Source organism: Symphodus melops, assembly GCF_947650265.1.
Source record: "Symphodus melops genome assembly, chromosome: 19".
Lineage (NCBI taxonomy): Eukaryota > Metazoa > Chordata > Actinopteri > Labriformes > Labridae > Symphodus > Symphodus melops.
Genome location: NC_136709.1, coordinates 14,054,085 through 14,079,462, shown reverse-complemented (window position 1 = coordinate 14,079,462; position 25,378 = coordinate 14,054,085). Strand labels below are relative to the sequence as shown.

At 39.6% G+C, this 25,378-nt stretch overlaps 2 protein-coding genes across 2 annotated transcripts; both read right to left on the bottom strand.

Annotated features, from left to right (window-relative positions):
• Nucleotides 1-17: 17 nt before the first annotated feature.
• Nucleotides 18-13,873, bottom strand: diras1b (DIRAS family, GTP-binding RAS-like 1b). Its single transcript, XM_079369940.1, has 3 exons — nt 13,686-13,873; nt 1,571-1,912; nt 18-1,137 (listed from the first exon to the last, which is right to left on the bottom strand). The coding sequence occupies exons 2-3, from the start codon at nt 1,877-1,879 to the stop codon at nt 850-852; spliced, it is 597 nt and encodes a 198-aa protein (XP_079226066.1). The 5' UTR covers nt 1,880-1,912; nt 13,686-13,873; the 3' UTR covers nt 18-849.
• A 2,849-nt stretch (nt 13,874-16,722) lies between these two features.
• LOC306840292 (receptor expression-enhancing protein 5) lies at nt 16,723-23,474 on the bottom strand. The gene is made up of 6 exons (XM_079369484.1): nt 23,350-23,474; nt 23,132-23,264; nt 19,921-20,014; nt 18,881-19,019; nt 18,074-18,242; nt 16,723-17,351 (listed from the first exon to the last, which is right to left on the bottom strand). Exons 2-6 carry the CDS (start codon nt 23,244-23,246, stop codon nt 17,314-17,316), a joined length of 555 nt encoding a protein of 184 aa, XP_079225610.1. The 5' UTR covers nt 23,247-23,264; nt 23,350-23,474; the 3' UTR covers nt 16,723-17,313.
• Between the last annotated feature and the right edge of the window lie 1,904 nt (nt 23,475-25,378).

The window sequence follows — 25,378 nt, the reverse complement described above, 5'->3', positions numbered from 1 at the left end:
GGCTGATTTAATCGTTTGGGTGGGGCATGTGTAGATCATTTGGAATATATTGAAATATCCAACAATGTTTATTTACATCAGAGTCCTCAGGTGTGGCTCCCGAATGTAGCTGAGTTGTACGTTTTGCTGCTGTAATGCGTGTCGCTCATGCTAGCAGTCTCAAACCGCTGTGTCCTGTGCTTTGTAGCGTGACGGACACATCAGTCTCTTTAAATAGTGTTTCTACCAGAAGGGTGAGCTTAAATTACATTGTTGACTCTGTTACACGCACACATCACGTTTCTCTATTTATTTTTTTATAGTATGCAAAGGATGAGGTTGCCAGGATGTCAAGGGGCTGAGTTAAAGAGCTGAGCAGGAAGGGAGGGAGGTGTAGAAGTGAGAAAGCACGCCGAATGCTTTGTGTAGAACAGAGTCCTCCAGTTTTTAATCAAGCTGCTGCAGATTGTGATCTTCAGTGCAGCCCCAGGTCTCCTAAGCCAAGTTTGTGACTCTCCAGATGCAGAATTCCCCACCGATTCAGGTAATTCTTAAATGACCCACGCCACCACTTCTCCATTTTCTGCGCCCGTCTGCCTCATTTCTCCTTTTAGCAGTATGAAAATGGATGTAACGCTCCAAACAGAAATCCTGTATGTTCCTTTAAAATAACTGCTGAGTTGTGGCTGCGAATGCACCAGTCTATCAGAGGAGTATGTGAAGATGAGATTTCCGTTGTCCTACCGTTATTTTGCTCCGTTTGACTGATAATGAGTCCCTCTATTCTCTTGTCTTCATTCTATTCCTCCTTTTTCCTCTCTTTTCTCAAACTTCCCCTGTCCTCCTCCTCCTCCTCGTCCTCCTCTGGTTTTACATCACGCTGCATTTGCCCTTCAGTCTCTCAGCACGGGACTGCTTTCCTGAGCGCTTGCCGTCGATGTTTAGGCTCATGTTCCTCTTCTTGTCTAGGTTGAGGAGCTCCTGGAAGAGCTCAGTGACGTTGTGGTTGGTCTTGGCTGACGTCTCCATGAAGGCGCACTTCCACTGGTTAGCCTGGGCTTCCCCATCCTTGGTCTCCACCTCCCGCAGGGTCTCATCGCTCTTGTTGCCCACAAGCATGATGGGGATTGCCTCAACGTTGCCCTTTATGGCCAAGACCTGTAAAGCAGGGGAAGGGCTCATTATTTTCTCGCTTGTCTGTACAGAAGTTGATTTGTTGGTCCTCCTAACACCAGTCTGTTATCCAAAAAGTACATAGGCTTCAATTATCAGCAAATGACCACAAAGAATTTCGAACCAATAATGAAATTTAATTTACTGTATGTCATGCTGTACATATGTAACGCTGTGCAACACACTGATTAATGTTATGTGTTGGGGCCATGTTGAATTCCATTATTTCTATAAAAATGAAATGCATGCAATAACAAATTGAGTTTGTATACACACACACACACACACACACACACACACACACACACACACACACACACACACACACACACACACACACACACACACACACACACACACACACACACACACACACACACACACACACACACACACACACACACACACACACACACACCTGTTGGTAAATAGGTTTGAGTTCCTCCAGGGACTGTTTGCTGGTGATGGAGTAGACCAGGATGAAGGCGTGGCCTTTAGAGATGGACAGGCGCTGCATGGCCGGGAACTGGTGACTCCCCGTGGTGTCAGTGATCTGGAGGGTGCACACACTCTTGTCACAGCTGATCACCTGGCGGTAGGTGTCCTCCACTGTGGGGATGTAAGTATCCCTGAAGGTGCCCTTTACAAACCGTAGGACCAGGGAGCTTTTTCCCACTCCTCCTGCTCCAAACACCACCACACGATAGTCGTTGCTCTGCTCCGGCATTCTGCCCCCCTAAGGCTTGAGACACTGTTACACCTGTGGTATTGAGGGTGGGGGTATGATGAGGAAGCAGGGGAGACAGGTGAGGGGTGGGGAGAGGAGAGGAAATTAAATAAGTTTAGAGAAACTTTAGCAAATGAACAGGCAGCAAATACAAAGCAGACAGAGGAGCCAAAAAGAGGTGCTGGTGGTGTACGCCAGAGGGTGTAAAGCACTTTAACTGTCGGACCTGAGGTCTGACTACGAGCCAGAGTACAAATTAGAGAGGATGAGGTTGGTGAGGCTCCAAGTTTGCACCTGACGCAAGCACTTCCCTGATCAATACTGCTCTCAGAGTCACAGTTTGTTAGACTCATCCCTAAAAACAGTCCAGCGTTTCCTCTTTTATCAATTTTAGAAACTGCAGAAAACTCTGGCAGAGAGAAAGATGCATCAGAAAAAAAAGTAACACAAACTTCTGTGTGAAAACGTAATTCATCATGAAAAAAACTCTAAACAAGCTCAGTTTGTTTCACACAATTAGTTGCGTTGCATTTTCAAACTGTACCACATCAATCTCTCTCTTGCATACATACATCCAAGAGATTATAATTCACTGTTCAATTTTGAGTGAGAAAATAATTTCTAAGTCAAGTTTTTGTTAAATATAACCCCAATTCTCTGTTCAAAAACAGACTGTTCAAATATTACAATGTAAGTGTAAAGGCAGGGTAGTTCATTTTCTCCAGATTCACTTTTTAAGACTTTGGTTGAAATTGTCTTCAGGTCCCGACAATAATCAATAATTTGTGTGCTCTGAAAAAGAAACAAAAAAATCTCAGTCATCTTTAACAGTTGTAAACACATTAAAACCTTTACCAATGTCGGCACTCAGTACACGTTTTATAAACCAATCAAGCCTCTCTACTTCATGCATGCACAAGCCCACACTCAAAGCATGAGCTGAAATCTGTTTCTGGACCAAAGGTGCAAGTGCAGGTAAGTGAGGGGCACAGTTTTTGAGGGAGCTCAGAGGGAAGGAGGTGGGTGAACAAGGAATATGGATGGGATGCTAGTTTCAAAATAATGCTAGTTTTCAAAAATGACCAACCTGGCATTTACATTTTTATTTAAAAGTCAATCTTACAAACAAAACTGAAATGCTGAACAAATACATTTAAATCTGTGTTCCTCAATTTTCAACAGTGGATCAAATAACTTGCTATAAATGAGTAAACAAATGAACCTCCAAATTCCACAAACTTTGCAGTTGCCTTTACATGGCAAAGACTTTAGGCATCTTTCGTTTTCTATGTTTCTCTTGCCCGCTGCTTTGGTTCAGTCTCCAGGCTTTCATTGCCTTGTTTCTTGCAGCAGCATGGTGTGTCTGTTTACAGGTGTGAAAAATGTCTGTTGACCCACAGCAGACACTTTAAAAAAAACTTTTTTACACCAAACAGCAACAGACAAAGTTAGCATCTTGCTAGTTGAGAATGAGAATCCATGAAAACACTGCTCATTAGGCTTATATGTTGCATGCAAAAACAAGCAACCGTTGTCAACGTAAATGCTCTTTACGCAACTGTATTATGTCTTTAGCTTGTGTTACTGCCCCCTAAGTGGACAGAAAAATCAACCACTAGATTCTCTCCCTCCAAACATGTATCAGTGGTCACACGAAGACCCTCCAGAATTATTGCTTTTTTTTGTCTATTCTGAACTACAGTAGGAAGATATGGATTCAACATGACAGAGAAAAAAACACGACTTCTTAAATTTCAAGTGATAATACACAGAGAGAAATGTAATAATGAATATCATATTTTATTTCCACCAATTTGTCCCTAATCTCTTCCAAGGGATCCATTAATGTTACAAACTGTTCATTAAGGGTACGCCGTTTTGAAACCAGTTATTCTTTATTGTTTGCCTACAAATACCTGCTGTGCACATCTGGGCTTTGAGATTTCCCCCAAGACTAATTCAGAATAAAAGAATAACTAATCGTATCTTCAACATATAAAAGAAAACAAAAAAGACCAAAATGTTGTGGGCAGTCGGGTTAGAAAATAAAACATCAACACTCCTAAGTGTGTATGATGAGAGAACAGATAATTACACAGCTCTACGAAAACTGATTTGTTGTCAGGATCCCTGCACATTGAAGGACTACAAATCTTAACTCTCCCGCTGCATCTTGTACATATCTGGACAATGCACACGTAATCTATTGCTTTCTTTGTAAGGGTTGAGCGTCTGTGCATGATTATGCGCTGTATCTGTTGCATTATTTATCTGTTGCGGCTCTAAACTTGCTTTAAGGTCCCATAATAAGATATTCATTCGTTGTGATATTCATTGTGATCATTTGCTGCTCTCTAAGCTCTTGATGTAATGAAACAGTAAATTCACATCAATACCAGATGGAATAAGTGGATTTCTGTCATGCTTGCACTGCTGAAACACACTATTGATGGTAGGGCAGCTGTAATTGCATTGCCAAGCTCTAGATAATATCAGTCAAGGAGTTGGAAGATAAATGGGGAATCAGGGTGTACCTCTTGAGTTTTATAGTCAATCTTTAAGTCTGGGTTACATACAACAGTGTTTTATATCCTTGCTGCTGAACACACAACCACAATTCAAGTTGCAGATGGGCTTGTGCCTTCTGCTTATATGCCTGTAGCTTGTTAACTGTTTTCTACTTGTCCTTGTGTAATGTCTCTCTTGGGCTTTAGAGTGAAATCCACTGGCATTTTTATGATAATGAGGAATACAGTCAAAATTTAATCAATGTTCCTCATCAACAAGACTTTACAGCGGTTTAAATGAGGTCAATACAATACACTGCACCTTTTTCTTTTTTTTAGCATCATGGAAAAGAAGACACACGTAAAAATATCACCTATAGATTACCGGTATAACTCTTTAACGGTACTTTCCTGATTTTTCATGAATGTAGTTTAGACAAATGTTGCCAAAATCCAAAAGATGAAAGTGTGATTCCCTGTGAAGGCCTTGCATTTTTCACTCCCCTCCAGCTATAATAATGTAAATGTGAGCATAAAACGAAAGACTGCTGATGACAACAAAGTGGCCTACTGTATCAAAAAATGCGGAGTAGTCAACAAATTATAGGCTTGAAGAGTCCAGCAAAGTGTCGGGCTAAACAGGAATATAACAGGTGCTGAGTGGAACTGACTTATATAAGATTAGTAAGTCTTGTAAAATAGGTAATTTGCATCCGGAAGACTTTTTACAAATAGACGTGTTCCTTTAAAGGACTATCAATTATTGACTGGACACTGCAGCTGATTGGACTTCAATGAAGCTTCCCAACAACACCAGAGAGACTGGTATGTGATGAGCCGAGTTTGAAAACTGTTTGACATTAAGAATGAAATATGTGGCATAACTTTTATGAAATGTACATCATGGAGGGAATCACACTCAATTTGATTTGATTTCTGATTCACCATCAAACAAAACACAAACTCATTTTGGGGTCTTAAACTCAGAAGGATCACAAGTTACCCAAGTATAATAGTTTATTTTATTTTTATGATGAGTTATTTCGCCAGTTAAACTCATAGACTGTACATGTTAATGAAAGAAGCCTCAGTCACGTTCCCCGTCAGTTACTACAGGGGGCTTTGGAGTCTCATTGGTAACAGCCGCCATGGTAACAGCCGCCATGCTGAAAATGCTGTCTCACCTTAACTTTCAGTCAACCTAGCAACAGGTGAGATGTGACTTCTCCGGCCTCAAGCCACACTCTTCAAATTGCAGGATTTTGCCTTCGTTATTACCACACTGGAGGTTGCCGCTTGGTTTAACTATAGAACTTAAACTGAGGTAAGAGGTGCACAATACATTAAGAAACAGTGGAGATGTTGGATCTTAGATGATCTTAGAAGAAGGGACAAAATGAGCCAGTGAATTGAGTTAAGCATTTGTTTTTTAACGGTCTGGTTCTTATTCTGTGTACTCATATAATATATAATAACATAAAATATTGTATGAGTTTTTGCAAAAAAAATAATTTGTTCAACAAAATATTTTCATGTGAGGCTAACTCTGGTAGCTTAAAGTTAGCTTAGCTTAAAGGTAGCTTAAAGAACTGCATGTAGATAAGGCTCCTCATTTTATGACAGACAAGTCAAACCAAACAAAAAAGCGAACACACTTTGTGCAAAATTGGTTCAATAATAATAATAATTCATTTTGAGAGTGGTTTAATTCTTAATGTCTCAATACTGTTAGACAAGTTAACGAAGGCCACAGTGATTTTGATTGATGGGGCCTTTTGTGTGTTTTTTTGGAAGAGCATTTTAGCTCCCTGACAACAATGCTGCCCTCTGCTCCTGTCATTCTTTCCTCAGAACTAAAATTAGCTGAAGAGTCCCTCCCTCTGTCTGCAGCTACACTGCGCTCACAGGTGCAACCCCACAAACACACACAAAAACACACGCACACGCACACCCACACACCCACACCCACACACACACACACACACACACACACACACACACACACACACCCGCTCCTTTGCCGTTTGTCCTTGACACCAGGCCTTGGAGATTAATGATGCTCCTCCCAAATGCAAGCAGTCTCTCAGCTTTACCACCCCCCTTCTCTTGTTTTATTTGAAATGAGAGGACTGCAGTTTCTTAATGAATTAATGGAACACTATAAATGCATCTGTGGCAGAGCAGCCAATCTCCATTAGTAGATAGCTTTGGCACAGACCAAACAAGCCCTACTCTTCCCTAACTCAGAAAATACATTTTCCACTCGTTTCCTTCACAGAGCGAGCAAAGAAATGTCACCTTTAGTAAAAATATGCACATAATTTTCCTCAAGAGAGCCACTTATGCACAGCACAAAGGAAGCGCATTAACCAACATCAAACATAATGCCATTCAACAGATCAAGAGCGTGATTAAATAGACACCCACAAAGCAGTCCCGTGGTATCTTGTGGAGAAAAAGGCTTTATTCAAGCTGCCGATACGGGAATGCTGTGGATACACTGCAATTTTGCAACGAGTGTTTCACAGGCTCTACAGATTTTCATCCAAGTGTTTTCTGAAATATTCCTTTCCATCATGACCATAATGTGAACACGTTCCTAAACAGACTCATCACAATGCTTCAAAACCTGCACCAAGTTTCTTTGATTGCTGGACTGGAGGGTCGTGTATGAACATGTGCGTGTGTGTGATTGAATCTGTGCAGTCAAGCGAGAGATTCCCTGTTCTCTGTGCACATATCAAATCAGACATTTCGTGTGTGTGTGAGAGAGAGAGAGCGAGAGAGAGAGAGAGAGAGAGAGCGAGAGAGAGAGAGAGAGAGAGAGAGTGCTAATGTGTGTGTAACATAGGAGGAATTAATCTGCATTTTGAGAGAGAGAGAGAGCGAGCTTTTTTTTTTAGATCGGGGCAGTTTCATTAGGGTTTATGAGCAGACTGTTGCAGTTTAATTTATAAATTTTGATTCGATCTCACATATTCAGTCACACTGCTGCCTCACACCTGGGATCTTATCACAAAAATGTGAAAGCCCATGGAAAACAGATTACAAGTACTTAGTTTAAAAATGTTGATAATATGCTGGAGTAGATTTAAAGTTAAGTGTGTGAGAAGTATTCATTTTACTTTAAAATGGTTGACGCAACCACACACTTTCCTCTCTGCTTGACTGCATGTGTGTGTCTCTTTAGGGGGCTATAATGCAAAGAAAGGAAGCATTTCTTTTCATTCCTCATAGCTGAAGCAATACCTGCGTATCATTGCAATGATCTCACAAACTAACCCAACATGTTAACTACTGCTGCATGTAGTTTTAAAACACAGACTGGCTAATGACAAACCACAGTTCCACTTTCATGGTGCAACGTAAGCTAGCAGCTAGAAGCTAATTAGCTTTGCTTTACTTTACTACAAAAAAAAAAAAAAACACTGGAAAAGAGAAAACATTCTGTCCCTGTTCAAAGGTAACATCAGCTCTAACAGCCCACTAAATACAATGATGTTCTGTAGTTTTAAATCCAAGAGCTGGAGTTTTGACAGTTCTGAAAAAGACTTACAGTCAGAAGTCAATGCACCTTAAGATATGACCCTCCCAAACTCTACCTGAAATAACTTTACCTCAATTTTTTTTTTTGCTCATAAGATAAATATATGGTATAATGTGTAATTGAGGGAGCTTCAGAGTTGCTTGAATGCAGATTTTGCGACAGGTTAGCTGCTTAGCTAAGCTAGTTGGCTGCTAGGTTCATGCTTTTATACAACTGACAAAAATGTTTGAGATATAAGTCTGCTTATCCAACTTATGGCAAGAAGGACAATACAACAATATTTGTCTAAATATGTAAATGTGTATTCCAAAAGTCAGTATGAATGAATGTTTGCAATCATAAAATAGGAACAAATTATTATTGTCTGAGAGATGTGTTAGTCATTTCAAACTAAATAAGTAATTATGCATTAGACACGTATACAGCGATATGAATAGGTGGCAGTGGCAGAGCATATCCATCCAAATGAATCAATGTGAGCACAGAAACAATCACTACACATCCTCAGAGTGACACCTGTCTTTATGCCGGATGAGTTCGACTGCTTCTAATCAGTGTCAGTCTATACTGTGATTGAGCTACACCACCATACACCCCAGCAGAATGTGCGTTAGTGATTGCAGTACTGTGGTCTTGGCTTAGTAGCTAATCATTGAGCTTAACCTCCTCTGTGGTCCTGGCCTGCTCTGCATTGACCCAATTCCCAGGGCTTGAGTTACCAGCAGTCTCCTTATAAGACTGTATGCAGTTTTTGATGCATGCTGAAGCCCTCTGACACCTTAATGAAATAGCTTTGATTCAGCATGCATGAGACTATTATTGTGCCTTGGAGATATAAGGAGAGGGACACACAATTAAGGTGGAATTTATGTTAACCACATTATGATTGAATTAGCTGCACATTTTTCTGGAGTATAAATTTGATATATTCCAGCATCTACTATGAAGAGAAATAGATCCCCTGTACTTGTAACAAACAAAAAAAAATGATGAGTTGACATTTCCTTACTAACATGTAGTGGTAAAACAGATCCCAGTTGATCTGTGAACCCTTTTGTATCTCTGCCAAGGTTTACGCTGAATGTGATCCGCAGATTGATGGGAAATGTATCAACTTGGTTTAAAATATACGTAGACAGTAAACCCTGTGCAGATTCTCAGTAAAAGGCAGCGTGTAGTGTGTGTTAGTGCCATGGAGATCCATCGTGCCAATAGAAAGAAAATGTGTTCTTTACAAAAGTTTTTTATGGACTTTAAAGTAGTAACGGGTCATAAAGAGATTATATTTCACTGTCCATGGTCAGTGACACAAAGTAGTGTCATATGCCGCATTGACTTTTGTCCGTTTAATCACGCAGGTATCAGCTGCTGGCTGTATATAACACCAATCAGAAACTTAATGCTAGTACTGTTACAGCCTGATGTAGTCTGTAGCTGTTCACTTAACCAAACAAAGGGAGTTACATTTTGATATGTTCGGTCCAAAAACTAAAGGAATAATCCCTAAACACACACTGCCTGTTTGTATTGTCTGACTCACACACCACGCTGCAGGAGCAGCTGGTGCACACACACACACACACACACACACACACACACACACACACACACACACACACACACACACACACACACACACACACACACACACACACACACACACACACACACACACACACACACACACACACACACACACACACACACACACACACACACACACACACACACACACACACGTTGTGTCTGTATGTTCCATGCTGAACATTCTCAAGTTCAGTTCAGGAAGACAAACTTGTTTTGTTTACGGCACATATTTTTTTTACAGAAGGATTTCAATTGTTTTGTTTGTAAAGTTGACACTCCTGATGGGAGGTAACACGTCTGCTTTAAATTATTATTAGCGAAAGTATAGCGAATGTTTAGGCCTATAATGAAGAAAATTGAGGATGTGATAACATTATTATGATTTGTAGTCATGGCTAGCTGAGGGGGAAGAGAACAGTAATAATTATTTTTAAAAAACCTGAACTGTGAGTTTTGTGATTTGTTGCACCACTCGTAACATGTATTGTTACTATGGAAACACATCCATCTATTTATATAATTCATATAATCTTCATTAAGAACCTAACAGGTCTAAATAATTCACATATGCATAATCATTTAGCTTGTTAGCAACAGCACATCAATGAAAATAGTCCTGCAAATCTAATAAGGTCTTCACCAGTGATGGATTGGAAGTGGAGTTCTGAGGAACGGAAAATTATTCCAGATGAGGTTTGTTTTTCATAAGTAAGACATAAATAAATAAACCTTGTTCATCCTAAATCTATGCAGGTAGTTTTAAACAGAACTCTCCACAATAAAGCCATGTTAAGAATGTCTGAGTGTGTATTAACACTGTGAGTATTATCCTGTCCTGGGGAACCCTGGGTTGCTCCGTCTGTCTTCTACATAAGACCTTGCTAATACCACAAACTGAAAATCTGGGAAAGACAGGAGCATCTGCCTTTTAACAGCAGACAATTGTAGAGAAAAAGCTAGAGGAAATGTGTTTTTCTCATACGCATAATGTATTCAAATGGATTTTTTTTTCAATCTTAGATGCTGTGAAGGCCCTGACCTGACTGAAGCACTAATTACCGACTGGTGGAGTGGGTTGCAGAAACCTGCAGTGACAGATGGTGACAGAGTGGGTCGTTTTGGATTAACTCCACTGGTTTCTACAGGAAAATGTAATCAGATGCAGATCTTTCTTTATTATTATCAGTGGAACCATCCCTGATAACAATGCAGATGGGTAAAAACAGGGACAACACACAAACGCTGCTGCTTGTGAGGCTTCCATGGTAAAACTGGTTAACTTACGGTATTTTCAGTCTCCTCCTGCTTCTCATTATTTCTTATTTAAAGACGGAAGGAGGTAATAGATTTATATAAAATGAACATTTGACATTTGAATAAAATGTCGAGTTAAACATTAAGAGTCAGAGGTCACTGTGTGCATAATTGACCAGAACAGCCATCCTGGCCTTCAATTAGTTATGCACATCCAAGACAATCCTGCCAAATGCCACATATAACGAAGCCTATAGACCTTTCGAATGAGCCCATGCTGTCAGAATGGCTAAAACACTTTAACAATGATTTGTTCCAGTATTGAAGCAGACATTGTGCAGTGCATAATTATATCTTAAGGTGCACAACTTGTGCTTGGCAAAGAAACAGACCGACTCCTAAAATCAGAGGACGCAACAGTTATATTTATGTATTAAAAAAACAAACTGGTGGATTAAAATCTCCAGAGTGCATTATGGAGGAAAACTATTTGGGAACAAGATGCATATTTGCTTCATTTGTTCGGGATTTACTTTATTTTCAATGAATTGTCTAATTCAATACATTAAGAATCACTTTGAAAGTCACAAAGGCACTGCTTCTTCCATTGAAACCCAGGTTTGTGGATCCTCAAAGGTCAATAATACAAGGCATTGAACAGCCACTCCAAAATAGAAAAGTAGCATTAAGAATTGTTTTCCTTTTTAAAATCAACTTAGATGTTCTACAAATCAATCAATCTTCATTTGTAAAGTGTCAAACAGGTGTTATCTCAAGACACTTTACAAAGGCACGTAAAGGACCTTTCTCTTTGTCTTAACATTACAAAAGAGCAGGTAAACAGACCATGCTCACCGTTATGTTTACAAATAGCAGGTAAAATACTTTACTTATTGCTATATTGCAAGAGCCCAGCTTTATCCGTCATAGCGTGGCAAGAAAAAAATTCCCTTTAACAGTCAGAAATCTTCAGGGGCGGGGGGGTGTTTGTTTGGGCAGGACATCCTCACCAACAGTCCCGAGGAACCTAAGAGAGCTCAGGAGCTCCCAAAGAGTACTCGGTTACAAAACATGAAGCAGTGTATGAGGAAATGATGCCACATGGACAAATTATAAACAATCAGAGTATTTCTGACATGCTATCAGCCAAAAAGCTTCACCTCATGGTTTTGTTTCTAAAATCTCCAGCCTACAAATATTACACAGCATTCCAGTATACAAACAGTCTATTTTCACTTAGTTTTCTCTTATGGCTTGATGTCACTCTGTTTTCACCTTGTTTTCTTTTCCAACTCTGTGGCATATTATGTATAAATGTTGTGCATAAATACATAATTTAGTATTGAAGAAAAAGATTGGATTGCTATCAAAATGGCAGAAAGTACATTTTGTGAAAGTACATCTTTTGATGTCCGTGGTAACACTGCGATAGCCTCTTAGAACTTGTTTCCATCTAATAAATGTATAAAAAAACTCAAACTCGATCAAAATCTACAACGCAATAACACCAACGGTCTAATGATGATATTTTTTCCTCATTCTCTGAATTAACATATTTATAGTCCTGGCCACAGCTCACAACACACCCGATCATAGTCATCGCAGAAAACTGAAGGATGCTTGTGTGAGCAGGGAACCAGTCTGCCTCAACACAAACATGAAGCACCAAAAGACTTCACATCATCCTCAACATCTGCTCTCCTAGACCTCTGTTAATTATGGCTACCGTGGTTTAATTTACCTAAACTGAAACAACAAAGAAAATATATCATCATTGATCATCAGGATCCACACTTCTGCATCATGGGAGACGTCAGCATCATTGGCATCATCTTATCTTTCAGTGTTTCTCCTTGTTACCATGGATTGAGTCATTTCTTTGTCCTGCCAGTGTTCTTATGCAACCATAGTGTGGCCATTTAAGACAGACAAACAGACTGGCAGGCAGCCAGGCCATTGACACTCCCCCACACATTCACTTATCCCCTATCAGCACATGTATGCTTTAACATCTGCATCTCTATTCTACACCCAACCACTTCAGAGCTTAAACACAGGATTTACAGTTGTACATCTCTTCTCTTTTCTCTGCAACCCCACACACATTCGCACACCCATGACTGGCAATGGAAACAGGAAGTTGAATCACATACATATAAGCACATACAGTGCATAGAGAAGACCTGCATGATTCATAACTCATTTTTCATTCCATGACGCCTCTCCCCCTCAGTTTTTTTTTAAACTAACAACAAACAGCGCATGACTGAGGCACGGCACGGCAGAGACATGGAGAAAACACGGATCCAGATGGAGGATTAACCACGGCTTTTGCACCAGAAATCGGGCTTTATGCGTCACGCTGGCGTCATTATTACTGTATATTCTAATGTTGACGTTCATCTCAGGCAGGAAGGAAGGGCTTGCAGTGACAGGGCTTGTCGTCGGTGCGCAATTTTGGTGTGCAACGCCATTACAGACCACCCTACTCTGCTCGGTTCATTCATAAATACCAGAGGATCGCCATCTCGCAGCGGTGCCATCATTTCGCAGTTGCAGCGAAACCCCCCCGTCACCCATCCCTCCCCCTCCTCCCCTTTCCACTCCCTCCTCCAACTCCCTTTACTCTTCAAAGCAATATGATAAACCCAGTACCCTCATATCTCTGCCCTCTCCCGCTGACTGCCAATATGGCTGTGCAGGCATAGGCGCCATATATTCAATACGAAAAGGTGTGAAACCCAAATATTTGGGAGGATGAATATAAATCAACAACAATAAGATAAAGACTAAAAAGCTGGTATTGTTCGGAATCGTGTGCACTCACTATACAGCGCGGTAGAAGCTCCACGGTTACGCCACTGAATACCAACATGTAACCTCCATGAAAAGCGAACAAGCATCTTCATACCTGGTGGTGAAGTATGTAGCTCCGCTTCAAGCTCGTCCTTGATTTAGACGGATAAAAGACAAACGCCGAAAGCGTCTTAAAGCATTTTACACGGTTCATGTAGAGCTCATGTCGTCCGATTTCCAACACCACGACAGCAGATTCTCTCTCTCTCTCTCTCTCTCTCTCTCCCTGTCTCTCTATCCCCTTTTCTCTATCTCTCTCGCTCGCAGAGAGGACGTGGGAGGTGCTATGCCCTCTCCCTTTTCTGTCCACACTTGATTTTCTCAGTTCTTACAAATACAAAGTGTTTGGAGACTGGACGCTGAAATATTAGCATCTGGGGGAATCTGAACATAAGATAGTTCCAAACACCATCATCGAGAAAAAAAAAATAGTAATAGGAAGAAATGATTTGTAATAGGACACTACACATGAAAACTTAAAATATTCACAAGTCGGGCCATGTCATAGAATACAGAAACATGTTGATTATCCCGTAGAATACTATTTAAGCAGACAATAGTTAAAATATTCGTCTTCTTAGCTGAGTCTCATATCATGTTGTCAACGTTTCAGGAACAGCACAAAATATAGTTTTTTTTCCAGGGCTAAGGTATGACACCTACATCTTGGCCTATGACTAGCACGTTAGATCTTGAGTTTAATTTTTTAAATTTACTTAAAGGTCAGGAATGGAAAATGTAGAATCGACTGGCTCAAAAGGTAAATCATTCTCCCATTACGTTCTTTAATAGATATCTTTAGAAACTATTAATGTCGGATTACTAAGCAAACTAAGCCATGCAACAATAATGCATTCACTTTACCAAACATAGTTTAAAAATACGTGATAAGATGATTCGTAGGGAGTTGTATTGGTGGGCTCACTTGGGGCTGTCTCGTTGCCTAAACCCTAATCAGCACCACAGACAGCGACCCCAAAGTGTTTCAGGACCATGGACAGAGCTACTAAGCTTAAACGTGTGTACGTTTATATGAACAGTATGATCAACAATGGCTGCATAAACAGCCTGTTTATGCAAACTAAAACAAAAAACGTGGAATAAGTGGCAAAATGGTAGATCACCGAGTCCACAAACCAGGAAGTATACCAGCCCACCCGAAATAGACCCACATGAAATGTCTATCGGCAGAAATAAGAACATTTAATTATTATTTTTTAACGGGTGTTGTGATAAAAGCCGCCTTGCTAATAAAGGTCGGTGGTCCAGTCAGACCAGGCCTTGTTTTGAGCCGTGTATCGGTACGTGACGGTTTCACTGTATGACTCACCAGCACCTTCGTCCACATAGCCTTGTTTTTGTCTCCCTCTGTCGGTACACCCGGGAACTGCAAGGCCGGGAGCTTTTTAAGCAGCAGTGACTGTTTTCAGAGAAGAAATAAAAAGTCAAACACATGGAGAAAGAGATGGGTAATGCAGAGTTCGTTCGTTAGGAGAGGAGTCATAAAAAAAATCTATTTGTTCTCTTAATTTGAGATTTGTGATGTCTTTACATTTCTACGTGAAATTTAAATCGAGTTTAAGCATGAGCATTTTGGAATGAATGTGTCTTCTGATTGGGTCACCTGCACCGATACCACCATACCAATAACATACGGGACCAAATCTTCAGGTAGAATTGTTAGGGTAACTTTTACGCCATCATCCACTGGAAGTCCTGGAGTGCTTTGAATATGGGATATATGGTAGAGATGGGGTCTTCTGTCTGTCACAGAGTTCTTTGTTCACTAACACAATCAGTGATTGGTAAAGGCGTACAATCAACCATCAAGCAACCTATTGATTTTGACTTGACTTGAAAATTATAAATATTGATCTACATCAACTTTAAAAGCCAACAATAGGCTGTTCAGATACAGGAAAGCCTCAGTTTAATGTGAATGCCATCATGCTGATGTTTAGTGTAATATAAATCGTAGTCCCTAGCTTGGTTAGTGTTCATATCTGTAGGTTCAGACAGCTCAGTCTAGATAGTCATTGTTTTGACACATATTTGGTGACAAAACAAATAAGAAAAATGAAAATGTACTCACCCCAGTGAAGATTCTCATGTGTAATCTGACCTAAAGTATCATCTCAGTCTGTACAGAATCTATCTTGTTGGGTCCAGGAATATTAAAATAAATCCAAATCTGTTTGAAAGGGGTTGACGTTGAATGAACGAATTGGCTTTAAAATCTTTCCAGCCGTAATCTATGTCTAAGAAGTTATTTTAAATATGGCTGGTTTAAAAAAAAAAAAGAGAAAAAAAAAGGCCATTCAGTCTTTATTTCCCTCTTCTCTGATCATCTTCTGCCATTTAAAGCCATTGCAGGTCACACGCTTGACTCAAACCACACATCAACACAATGTAATAATTATATTCTGTGTCAAATTTTCTGTTTAATCAATAACCTGTCAACCACTAGTGGCTGAGGTAATACATAAACACCCATCAGTCACGTCTTCACAGCAGCCATTTCCAGATGGGTGCCTTCCTCTCCTGTGGCCATCACACCGGCTCGTCCACCATGCATTACATCCAGTGCACGAACACAAAGGGCCTTCCATTCAGAGGCCCTCAAGCATAAATTCAGAGCTAAACACAAATTCAAGCTTGGGTGGTTAGGCCGTCTGAATGCCACTAAATGGGTTTCAGGGTGGCAGGTCAAAAGATTAAGTGGTTACATAGGATGAGAGAGAAAATATGCATGGCATTCATATTTTCTCTGCAAAAAAGAACAATCAGAAATAACTTTTTTTTTAACTTCATGTTACAGATTTGCAAATGAAGTTAAACAAATTCTCATGAGATAAAGAATGTGAAGGAGTTATTGGTTACGCAAATCGAAAGATGAAATTCCCTTAATTTGCCCGAGTAAAAAAACAAAACAAATCACTGATGAATCAAAATTGTAATTTAGGCCAAAAAAACCCAACAATCCTTTTTCCAATCTTATAAGGAACGGCAGCAGTTATTGAGGGCAACAGAGAAGAAAAAAAGAAAGAAAATCTTCAGACTTTAAATCCAGACAAACAGACACCTTTCTTGAGTTCATTAGGGTTCCAGTTTTATTATTATTACATCCCTGGGAGAAGATAAATTAAGATATATCAAAAGACAGAAGTCATCCAGTTAAACTTCAAGATGTGGAACATTCCCAACAGACTTTGAATGCTGCATGGAACAAGCAAGTTCTAGTTTTCACTTATAGTGTTAGAAAATGCTACTAAAAGACATATTTTAAGACAAACTGCTTTTTAAATACAATATTAAGAGACTCAGTTTTCCAATCTTTTCAATGGCTCCATTGGAAAATGCTCAGGTATACTGAAACGTGCAGATACACAACCAAATATTTTGCTTTGCATTTCTTCCCACTTATTGTGCGACTCAACAGAGAGATCCCATTAAAAAGATCACAGTTTTATTGATTGTCTTAGTCGTACCTGTGGCTGTAAACTGATGTACATACAGTATTTAAATAACATCCAGGAGTTTGAAGTTCTTCAGTTGAAGACAACATTGGGGAAGAGGAGGGAAGCGAAGCAAATAAGAAGCACAGACATACACTGATTCAGGCAGTACGACTAAACACAAACACACATACACACACACACACACACCAAGTCTTCTGATGTCCCTCACTGGTCCTTGTCGTGATTAAGTGCCCGGTTAACAGCTGATGGAACATGAAGAAAGAAAGAACACAATGTTTCACAAAAATGGAAAAAAGCACCTCAAAACAGAATCAGGATGAATGGGATGATGCTTTTTGACAGTGGGAAGTGTGCAGTTAGTGCAAAGCTGTTAATATGTGCCTGCATGCCCTGTCTATCAGACAGGCATCGGTTATTAAAGCAGAGTCAGGTAAGCAGTAAGATGTGAATGTAACTGAGTGTTGAGTATAAGCTTCAGTAACAGCTCTCAAGAGCTAAGCAAAGCGCTGTTATCAAGCAGCCTGATTGTTAGTAACAACTCGACCCTGGGTCTGTAAAGAATGACTCTAGACCACAGTGTGGAGTCGGAGCTGAGGCTGGCTCCAGAAGTTCATTACTCCCAATATTAAAATCCTAAATGTCATAATTGAATCAATCATGTGTACAGCCTCTTAAATATAAATCTCTGCGTGGCCCACTCTTTTATTACAAATTTGCGCATAAAAAGTCTGACAGTGTCCAACAACGACACTAAAATAATAAAGTGACAGTGTCTGCTCTGGGCAGTAGCAGAACTGAATTGTGGGAGTCTTTTTTTTTGGTGGACATCCTGTAATCCTTCAATTGATTTTCTCTTGTGAGTTGGCCCGGGCGTTAGTCTGCTGCGAGAGTATGTTTGCTGCAGGTGCAGGACAAATGGGTATAAAACGTGGCTGTACTTGCATGTATACTGCAGTTAGCTCACCCTCCTTTGTGACAGTGTCAGTTATGTTCTTGGCCTTGGCGCTCAAATCGCTGACCATATTGTCCATGGCCGCCTGGTGTTTCAAGAAGAAAGGGCGGATCACGCGCTTGTACAAGATATCCGAACCATTCCAAGTCACTGGAGCCATACACCAAATCAGGAACAAACACTGAGGGGAGAGAAGAGGGCAGATCTTAGATCAATGTGACTAATGATTGGTTGTTTATCCTGTCCAACACGAAATGACCAAGTTAAGGTTTAAGGCTGTGAGATGAAAAAACAAGATGACAGAGCTTTTAGGCTATTGTAAAATATATATATATATATATATATATATATATATATATATATATATCATATTTTTTTGTATTGAAGGCCTATAGTATATAGAGAAGAGCGATGGGAACTCATTCATTTCTAAAGCTCTCTTACTCCCACTGGAGATTCATGGATGTGTTTTGATCTTCACTGACTCCTCCGTCCACAGTTCCAGTGTGGATACATCACAGAATAGAAACAGGCTTCAAATTGCAATGTGGCATGCGACTCTCCATCTTTGGCTATTACAGGACATGTCCACAAGAGTGCGCTGTTGGCAAGCCAGCGACATGGAATGTCACGTGATTCAACAACTTGTGACTGGAGTTTCACAGTGAAAACAGACTTACAGAAGAGGAATTGGTGAAAATACAAATACAGAAAGTATATATATATATATATATATATATATATATATATATATGTATTAAAAAAAGTAGTCACTCTCTCTCTATATATATATATATAAAGACATATTGGTCCGTCTACCTTGCCAGCGTAGTAAAAGGGAAACCAGGAGAGGAAGATGTCAGAGAAGGCCTCGACGATGCTGAACAGCCCATAAACAACCCAATAGGTCAGCCATTGTGTGTCGTCCTCCTTAACATTGCTCTCGATGGCTTTAATACTGAAAGGACAGGAGCACAGGTTGGATGAAGGAGACGGAGTCAATACTGAACAAATAACACATTTTGAGTTAAGTCAGAGAGTGGAGCTTCAGAAAGCTTTACATTTTGAGAAGGAGCAGAACCAATTTTGATCACTTACAACTGAAATGGATGTTAATTCAACTCCTAAAAACATAAAAGCTTAAAAGAGAAATGTATGAATAAAGAGCTGCTTTCATAAAAATATAACCCTGTTTAGAGAAAAAAAGAGGGATGCTGGGTAAAATACAAACCAAACATAGAAACCAGATTCACTTTGGAAAAGAGTTGGGACATTCCACTGTTCCACTTCGTCTTTAAAAAAAAAATCTCTAAGTACTTTGGACCTCAGCAGAACAGTGCTATTTCCCTGTTGTTGCTTGATTTAGGATTTCTGCTGCTGGGTTGAAAAAAAAAAGGAATGCAAAGAATTGTTTTTGTCCTAGAGCTTTCCACACTGATTTATGCAAAAAATACTATAGTGGACAAAAGAGCGCACCTGAGGCTGTTAAGAAGAGAGTATTCATGAAACACAGGTTTATTATTTACAACTGCTTTGCAAACTCTCAATTAAACATTTAAATTAACAGAAGTCCAGACGCTGTCAGTGGAACACAAAGTGATTGAACGTTTACATCTATTCTCAGACATTTTCTTCACAATGCACATTTGGATTTATACAGCCTTCCTTTCCCTGCTCGGACAACTACAGTGTCTCCACTGAACTTCATTGTAGTTTGAATAAAGTTAATTTACAAAAAGAAGGTATGTATCTGATCTTTTTTTAAAGTTATATTTCTTTTGCACTCATCTTCAAAATATTGATATAAAAAACAAACAAAAAAAAAACATTCATCAGATTAATCCAAGTTTCATACATACGAGAAATATGCTGGATACACAAAGCCAATCAGGTTGCAGAGCAGTGAGGCTCCAAATCCAAACAGAAGGTAGAGGCCGATGAAACTCAGAAAACCTGCAGAGGGAGAAAGAGGCGAGGCGAGAGTACAGGGAGGGTGAGGTTATCGAGTTACATGAAGAAAACATCTGATGTCAAGCAACATGGCCTTGTTGTCAACACGGCAGCAGGATGTTAGGACAGCACAGTGCCGGGATTAGGAGGAGCACAGAACACAAGTCAAACACTAATATTCAAATCCTGCTGCTTGGAAGTTGACTTTAAATCCACCAGAGTCTCAAAAACCTGACCTATAATCCACGACTGTGTGTGGATCAGCTTTTCCATGACTTGTATTGTGTTCACATGAACAGTTGGAACAGTAGATGCTAAAAGGTTTCTGCACTTCTTTTTTTTTTTTTTTAAGCTTGCTGAACTTAAAGCCAAATCAACTACTCAAACCAACAGAAGATTATTCTGCAATGACTCAGATGTTATAGAAACCTAAAACTCATTAGCTTAGCATGTGTGTTGTACTCATTAATCAAGCTTTACCGAACCAAACAGTACCAAACAGTACTGCTCCAAACCGGACCGCTGTGTGGAAACAGGGCTTTATATTGGTGTTTGTCGTTCAACACACTTCCTGTATATAAACGGGACTAAAATGATACGTTTTAATACAAAGTCATTCAGTCAAAACCACCTTTAACAACGACCTCGCTGAGGAACAAACAACTGGAAGAACTCCTTACTGATAATATCAACTTTGTAAAGGCCCACATTATGGCTGAGGGCTTGAATAAATGAATGGACTGAATGGTTGGAGAAAAAGTGGCCACTGAGCACATGTTTAAAGCATAATGCATGTTACAAATTAAACAAGGGCTCGACAGACAGACAAGACGATCGCTCAACTGGAAAGTAACTGCAGATGTGAGTGACAGCCTGACGCTCTGGAGAGTGAGGATGTTTGCTGGTGAAAGAGAGCCGCTGGTTCGACACAATGAAACTCAAATGATCTGTGTTTGACTGCCGAGTAAATCAAACAAAAGAGAAACTCTGCAGGACATTGAGGTGGGAGTGTGCACGCTGACGCAAAATTCAACTAAATTCTAGCGCACGGTGCACAACAAAGAGCTGCAGTGTCTGGAGCCCGATCCTTTCAAAAATATTTCCTGCTCTTTTCCATCTCATTTGTTTGTCCTTGTGCATACACAAATATTATCCATGTCACTTTCCACTAAAGCAAACTTGAACTACTGGTTAAAAAAGAAAAGCCTGAAGGGAAAACACTCCTTACTGGACAACAACTTGAGTAGAAAAACAAACAAACCCATAAACCACCCTGCTGGATTAGCCAGGTATTTATAATTTGAAGGCTGCTTTAGGGATTTTTTCACTGCTGCAAGAAACGTTTCTAAACGTCCCTGCTATCTGCCCTTGTGCTGTGAGCAGAGGAGAACTCATGGAAACAACAGATACAGAGCCTTAAAATGAAAACACATGTCCCACATGTGGTAAAACTGAACTGGGGCAGAAAGTCTTTCTAATGTTGCGTAATCCTGATTATGACTCAAAGAACTCAGCAGATGGGAGTTTCTCTTTGCAACATATCGAACATGAAGTTAATAAACAATGACCACTTTCTTAAAAAAAAAAAAAAAAAAAAAAACTGGCTGCAGAAAGAGGCCTTAAGAAAAGCCCTACTTCAGTCCGCATTTTAGTTTGCATACTTTCTAGGAGTCAGAATGAACTTGAGATATTTGTCATTTCTAAAAAGAACTTGTTTGACTGAGTTTTCAGCTTCAAGGCTAAACACAACACAGCCTTAAGGTGGGAAAACAGGATAGCAGACAGAACAATATATAATAGCCATGCACGTGTTTGTCAAGTCCTGCAATGTGGACAACGCTTCCCTAACAAGACTGAACAGACAGTGCTGCTATTAGGACGCGTCATTTGATTCATTTGCTGCATTCTGCTTCATGCAGGAAAGAATTTAGTAAAGCGGGGTCATCTCATGCGTTAGCCAGTTAATTTCACAACGCTGGCTGGCTTTGAACCCCGGCTACATCGACTTGGTAACACGTCCACAATGGAGCAGAAGACTGAGTTTCAACAGTTCAGAGCCATCTATTAGAAACTTGATGAATCGTTTCTTGAGGTCATTGATGTAGTTAGGAGGACACCATGCAGTTACAGTATCACTACAGGATGCATCACAATGCAGTTTTTTTTTGTTTTTTTTCTGTTTACATGAACGAACGCCCCATTACTCCTGATATCTATGAAAGATACTGGAAAGTTTTCAAATCTTTTGGTAATTCATTAAACCTAAAATAACTACATCTGTAGCTATTTGTGCATTCATGCTTGTAATCCAGCTCTAATCAAAGTCAGTTAAATACCTACTACATATTTCATACTTGATCTTGCCATTGGTGACTTTAAAGCACTTTCCATGTCATGCTGTGAGCACCCATCTGTGTTAATCCGTTTTGGGTAAAGACACAGTAGTAGGTTTTAAATGTAGGTCACACCGGGTGGCACGTTTCCTGTATCAGAGTGGCACTGCAGACACAAACCATGTGTAACATATCCTGTGGTGTCTTTTTTTCTTTTTACAACATCCACTGTGCAAACTCCCAGCAGTGAAATGTCAATACTCATAGGAAAAGAGCACCCCGCAGTTTAAATAACAAGTCTTCTCTTTCCATCTCTGCATTGCACAGGATATTTCAGGACGTGATAAAAATACCCCTGAGACCAGCTGGTGGTGGTCCTGGGATATAAGAAACCCCTTTTTTTTTTAGCAGCAACATTTTGAAATGGGTGTGTGTGTGTAATTACGATCACGCATATAATCTCTAATCTTTTAAAGTAGCATAAAGGTGCGAGCGGGATGAACTTTGGCATTTGGCTATGACAGACAGAGAGATAAAATGAGCTAAGTCACAGTGTAACAGGACATGAAACCAAGTCAAAAGTCAAGTCACTCATGCGACAGTTAGAAGCAGCAGTTTGAGTTGCTAACGGAAACTTCCCATAAATAACAAACATTAGCTCGTTACTAATAGAGACGTTACCCCTCTTCTTTTTAAACACGTTTGGTACTATTTTAAGTGTGCTCCAGTACTATAAAGCATGATTAAAGTACTTAAAACTTGTTTTTTTGCTGAGCCTTTAACATACCCAAGGCGAGGTACTCTCTCTGTACTCCCGTTTTTTTCTCCAGATTCGCCAACTGATCCGTCACCAAGTTCTTCTCATGGAGCAGAGTGGTGAAGCGCTCCTTAAAATGGCTCATATTCGGGCTTTTCTGGGCCTGTAGTCGACACAAAATGGAATAAATGTTACTCGTACTGAAATTGCATGGGTATTTTGAGAGGGGAAAATGGTTTTCTACTAACCTTGGCTTGATAAAACTGCCCCAAAAACTTTCCGCTGGATGGCTGGCTGCTGACTGCGCCGGATTGCACACAGCGGCCGAAGGGGAGGAGTTTGAAAGTTTCCCGATGACTGACCAATCACAGAGCTCCGTTGAGTAACGTTTAGCAGGTGGGTAAAAAAAGGTGACGTGTGGACTGAAGACAATGGGGCTGACGTTTCAAGGACTAAAAATCATTATCACTGATAAATTGATTACATTTTTCCAAATTAATAGGAAACAAAAGGAAGCCCGTTTCTGTCGTTAAAAATGAATGAATATAACAATTAAGCATGATTAAACGACAAAGGTGGAAGACATAAGGGGGAACAGTCAAACAGGTTCATCCTGTAATGCATTTTTTTTTTAAAACGAACATAACCTTGCCTAATTTTATTTTGCAAAATATATATTTTTTTATTTCCATAACATGCAGAATTAAATAAATGCATCATCTGCTTTTCAAACTCGAATTTTTTATCATCATTTAACTATAAAGTTTTTAAGCCAAGTTCCTGATTCACATCCCCTTTGCATAACATTAATATTAGTACCTCCCTGTCTATGAGGAAGAGCTGTGAATTTTACAGACAGCTATTGTGAATTTCAAGGAGATGGATTTTGTTCAGTTTTAATAGAACTGCAAATGACAAAACTGCAAATTCAAAGTCGGTCCTGTACCTTTAAAGCTAGTGATTGTGATTGTATTGTGATTGTATAAAAGAATGTGTGATAGTGCCAACAACTTCATCTTAGAAATGGTGCTGTGGTAAGATAAATGAGCTTGAAATGCTTTAAATATGTAATTTGTTTTGTTTTGTTTGGGGTAAATGTGAAATATGAAGTATCTGTATCTGTATTTGGTCTATATCAGTACAGAAAGTTTTTGTAATTTTGGACTACCAACAGGGGGCAGCACACATTTATTCATGAACAAAAAAGGCCTTGGATAATGGACACATCCCAAAGAAAGAATCAGCAGAAAATAAGAATAAGTTGCATCTATAAATTGCAACCTTTAATTACTCCACTTCTCATCAGACAGGTGTGCCCATATTTTACAGGACTTTTATGGCTCACTGCTCCACAGAATAAAAAAGTTATGTTATGACATAGAATCTGAGCTATAATGTTGTAAAAACTGCAAGATGATGTCTCTAATTACCTTGCTTGTAGTTTTATGAGTCGGGGTGATTTTTTTTACATTGTAAAAATGTCATACATGGTGTAAAATGTACATGCTAGAAACCTAGAGAGGTTCCTAAAGGGCTTATATACAGGGCATCCACTCTATTCTCTATCTCGATTCAGAGACAGTAGTTCTGGTTGTCACTTGGAGTTCTGGACCCTATGAGATGATATCACTAGCCAAAATCAAACCTGCGATCAAGATGTTGAAATTATTTAAAACTATTGTGTAAAATAGGAGTGCTTTTAATCGTCTTTCCATATGGCATCTCCCTTTGCTGCCACACATTTGGAGTAGATAGAGGTGATCGAAGTCAGGGGAGTTCCTTCAATGAGAGGTCAACCATCTCTCGGTGATTACAAAAAACTCAGCATTTATTATGAATTCTAAAATTGTTAAACAAAGATATATTATATTATTACCAAAGTTTATTGATTGCGGTTTTCCAGAACTCCACTGAGCCTCCTGTTAAGGGTTGAGCTGATTGAAGTTGTGTGTAAGCCAGCGGGGAAAGGGTGGTAAAGGAAGCCAGGGCCAGCCTCGAGAGACCATCGAAGAAAGTTTACTGGCCATCAGGAAAGCTGGACTTAAGAATGGGAAAAGAAAAAGGGCTTTGCCTGTGCAAATTCTATGGACACAAATCCTTCAGGAAGTTGTTGTCACTCTATAATAATACAGTGTGACATGAGAGTGTAAAACTAGTGAAACAGAACAATGTAACACACTAATAGTACAGTGTAACACTGAAGAGTTTCAACACACTAAAAAATTTTTTGTTTTAGTCAGTATAACAAAAAAACTGTCAGTTTAAATATTTTACGTT

What these genes read in the sequence shown, in the direction of transcription:
- diras1b (XM_079369940.1), bottom strand. Translation starts at nt 1,879, where the DNA reads ATGCCGGAGCAGAGCAACGACTATCGTGTGGTGGTGTTTGGAGCAGGA. An exon ending in TCAAACCTATTTACCAACAG is followed by an intron (nt 1,138 to 1,570) that starts GTGTGTGTGTGT and finishes CCTGCTTTACAG; the next exon opens with GTCTTGGCCATAAAGGGCAA.
- LOC306840292 (XM_079369484.1), bottom strand. Translation starts at nt 23,246, where the DNA reads ATGAGCCATTTTAAGGAGCGCTTCACCACTCTGCTCCATGAGAAGAAC. An exon ending in GTGTATCCAGCATATTTCTC is followed by an intron (nt 19,020 to 19,920) that starts GTATGTATGAAA and finishes CTGTCCTTTCAG; the next exon opens with TATTAAAGCCATCGAGAGCA. An exon ending in TGACACTGTCACAAAGGAGG is followed by an intron (nt 17,352 to 18,073) that starts GTGAGCTAACTG and finishes ATGTTCCATCAG; the next exon opens with CTGTTAACCGGGCACTTAAT.